Consider the following 3,571-nt stretch of genomic DNA (forward strand, 5'->3'; position numbering starts at 1 on the left):
GTGATCACCAGTCAGACCACGTGCCTGCTCATGTATTCCCCTTGAGTCTTAGTCTTGAAAGAGGGTTTGCCATGAGGGGACCCGACCACTTGCCTTGATGGGTCTTGGGAGAACAACTTGCTTGTTCTTGTAGTAGTCAGTTGGCCTGCCATTATTATTTTTTATTTTTCCTGCCAGTCTTTCAAGAAGTATCCTCTATTCTTCTAGCCACTCCAGGCTGGTCTGCTTGTCCTTTCAAGTAGAGATTTCCCACCTCAGAAGATTCTGGATGGGGTTCAGGATTCCACCTTTGGTCTCAGGCAATTCAAAGGTTCCACAGGAAGCCTCCTTCACTGGGCAAGTTGTAGCCTCATTTTAGGTATTCCAGTCAGTTATAGTCTGAAGACGAACTTATAAGCTTTCTATGGTGATGTTTCTGGCTATTCCTTTCTCTCCCCCTCAAGTGTCTATTTTACAATGGTATGCAAAGAAAACCAAGGTTCAAAAGACAGACAAGCATCTTAACATTATTCCCCTCTTATACCCTTTCAAACCATGCCTCATTCCCTGTATCCCAGAGTCCTGTTGTTCCAAGATTGTGCACACACCACTATTTACCTCTCTCCCTCTTAGCCCAAGCAAATTGGCGTAACTGTTCTCCCATCTGCCTTGTTCATCCATTCCCCTCCTCCTTCTTGTTCTTTGTGTTTATTCCACTTGGAGTTTATTGAGTTTCATGATGCATAGATTCGTATTTGCGATCAAATTTGAACAGTTTCTGCCATTATGTCTTCAGATTTTCTTTATGTCCCTTTCTCTCTCCTCCTTCTGGGCTTCCCTTGATGCATATGCTAGTTTGCCTAATTAGTGTTGTTATTTTCTATTTGTTTTTGTTATGCCATTGAGTTGGTTCCAACTCTTAGCAACCATGTATAGGGTTTCTGAGGAGAGGTTGATGAGTTTGAACCACCAACTTTATGGTTGGTGCCACACCAGGACTCCATTTCATGTGTGGTGTCCCACAATTCCTGTAGGTTTTTGTTTCTCTCTCTTCATCCTTTTTTCTTTATGCTCTTCAGGTACAATAATTTCTTTCTTCTGGCAGTTCAAATCTGCTCTTAAATTCCTCCAGATAATTTTTATTTTACTCATTTCCTTTAATAGTTACAGTATTTCTGCTTGGTTTCTTTTTAGAATGTCTGTGTCTATTAATGGGGTCCTGGTGTGGAACTGTAGGATAAGCACTGGACCAAAAGGTCGGTTTGAACCACAAGGTCAGCGGTTCAAACTCACCAGACACTCCTAAGAAACCCTATGCAAGGTCGCTAAGAATCAGAACTGACTCGATGGCACTTAACAACAACAACAGCATATCTGTTAATGGACTCCTGTTGTGATACTGTAGGATCAACACTGTACTGCAAACCACAAGGTTGGCAGTTCAAACTCACCATCTGCTCCTCAGAAGTCCTATTCAGGGTTGCTGTGAGTCGAAGTTAACTCACCGGCAGTTAACAGCAATAACATATGTATTAATAAAGTAGAAGCTTTGTAGATCATAGTAAGTGATAATAAGATTATCATTTATTGAGTGCTGACTGAGTACCAAGAATTTTCTTATGTAACACAACAACTTTCTGTATAAAGCTGTCTTTTCTAACTCATAGTGTGACCCTAGTTAGGTAGGGTTTCCAAGGAGCAGCTGGCAGGTTTGAACTGCTAACCTTGTGGTTAACAGTACAGTATTTATTCTACAGTGCCATACCAGATAGAGAGTATTAATCTCATTTTTATAGAATGGTAAAATGAGGGAGAAGTTAATAAAAATCCTCATGATTTCATAGTCTGTATGTAATAGAGCCAGAATTCAAACATAGGCTATCTTGCCTTTTAGGCATCATAATAGTCATGTTTCACATGAGTTCTAAGATCCTTCTTGAGGGTAGGGAAACCAAGTGTGTATCTCTCCACATCTCTCCCTACCCTATTAAGAATAGAATCCAGTTTCATCACTGTTTGTTTTATGAGATTTTATTTGAAAACAGAATGTAATACCTAGATAACATTTGAAGTCTGGAAACCATGATGTTTTCTCACCTTAGTAAACTTGAATTTAAAGGGGACTTAGAAAGTATCCTTTCATGTTTCAAAAATATGCAAATGTTAAATTTTACTCATTTTATCATTTTGATTTCAGAGTGAGATAATTCGAGATAATACTGGAATTTTGGAATGTGTTAAAGAAGGAATTGGAAGAGTGATAGGTATGGGAGTGCCTCATAGCAAACGACTACTTCCACTTGTTTCCTTGATTTTCCCTACGGTGCTACATGGAGTTCTTCATTACATCATCAGCTCAATCATTCAGAAGCTTGTCCTACTAATTCTAAAGAGAAAGACTTACCATAGCCACCTAGTAGAGAGCACTAGCCCTGTGCAAAGTATGTTGGATGCTTATTTTCCAGAACTTATTGCTAACTTTGCTGCCAGTCTTTGCTCTGATATTTTACTTTACCCATTGGAAACTGTTTTACACCGCCTTCACATTCAAGGAACACGCACCATAATTGACAATACAGACCTTGGCTATGAAGTGCTTCCAATTAATACACAGTACGAGGGGATGAGAGACTGTATCAATACCATAAGGCAGGAAGAAGGAGTACTTGGTTTTTATAAAGGGTTTGGTGCTATTATAATACAGTATACACTGCATGCAGCTGTTTTACAGATTACCAAAATTATTTATGCCACACTTCTTCAAAATAATGTTTGAGATTTAGGTTGCATCACTGATTAGTCACCTAAACATAATCTGCATATTGTTTTGAAATTATTAGAGTTAAAAGTGAAATACTGGGGGAAACTGACACTGTTAGAAAAAGCCCACATTCATTATATTAAAACAGCCCTTTTTTTTTTTTATCACAATTATTCCAAATTTGAAAGCTCGTTAAAATAATATTCATAGGAATTTAATGCTAGCTACTATAGCACTCATGCTGACCTGGAAAATAAAGATCCTGGGCAAAAGCAAAAGTTCGTCATAAAATATAAGACAAAGATTCATAGACTTGACTCTTCTCTAATTTCAGTATCTGTTATGTTTAATTCACCTTGTAGATCAATGTTATATCATCCTTAACCACACTATACACATTAGGTCATAGTTTACCTTTTTAACAAATAAATTATACCATCAGTGAAAAAGACTAGAAGATTAGTTTGGCTCTCTGTAAACTGGAGTTTAAAAGTTTTAAATTTTTCCATATATAATCATTTTAATGGCTATATGTTTCTTATATAAAACCATTTATGTACACCCATGAAACTTAGTATTTTCCTTATCCCTACAGATCAGCGTGTTGCATAAAGTACAGTCATGTACTTTCTGCTTGAATATCACCAAGAGTAAAACATCAAAAACTAAGATACCCAAAGATTTAAGTTGAGCATAAAATAAACTTGCCCATATCGAAGACCAGTGTTTTAGTGCCAGCAACTTAAAATTTGTCACATTCATAATTTGCTTTGTTTAGCTAGGTATGTGAACCATCAAGCTATTTTTAGAGTTACTCTTAAGAGAGAGAGA

The 3,571-nt window shown here is 37.3% G+C and overlaps 1 protein-coding gene across 1 annotated transcript in view; it reads left to right on the forward strand.

The window, feature by feature from the left end:
- SLC25A46 (solute carrier family 25, member 46) overlaps positions 1-3,072 on the forward strand; it is a 53,560-nt gene extending 50,488 nt beyond the window's left edge. Inside the window, exon 8 of the mRNA XM_006876758.1 lies at positions 2,177-3,072. Within this exon, the coding sequence (XP_006876820.1) occupies positions 2,177-2,755 (579 nt within the window). The 3' untranslated portion in view covers positions 2,756-3,072. The remainder of the gene's footprint in view (positions 1-2,176) is intronic.
- Positions 3,073-3,571: the final 499 nt, after the last annotated feature.

The sequence above is a fragment of the Chrysochloris asiatica genome, unplaced genomic scaffold, assembly GCF_000296735.1.
Source record: "Chrysochloris asiatica unplaced genomic scaffold, ChrAsi1.0 scaffold00411, whole genome shotgun sequence".
In the NCBI taxonomy this organism is placed as follows: Eukaryota; Metazoa; Chordata; class Mammalia; order Afrosoricida; family Chrysochloridae; genus Chrysochloris; species Chrysochloris asiatica.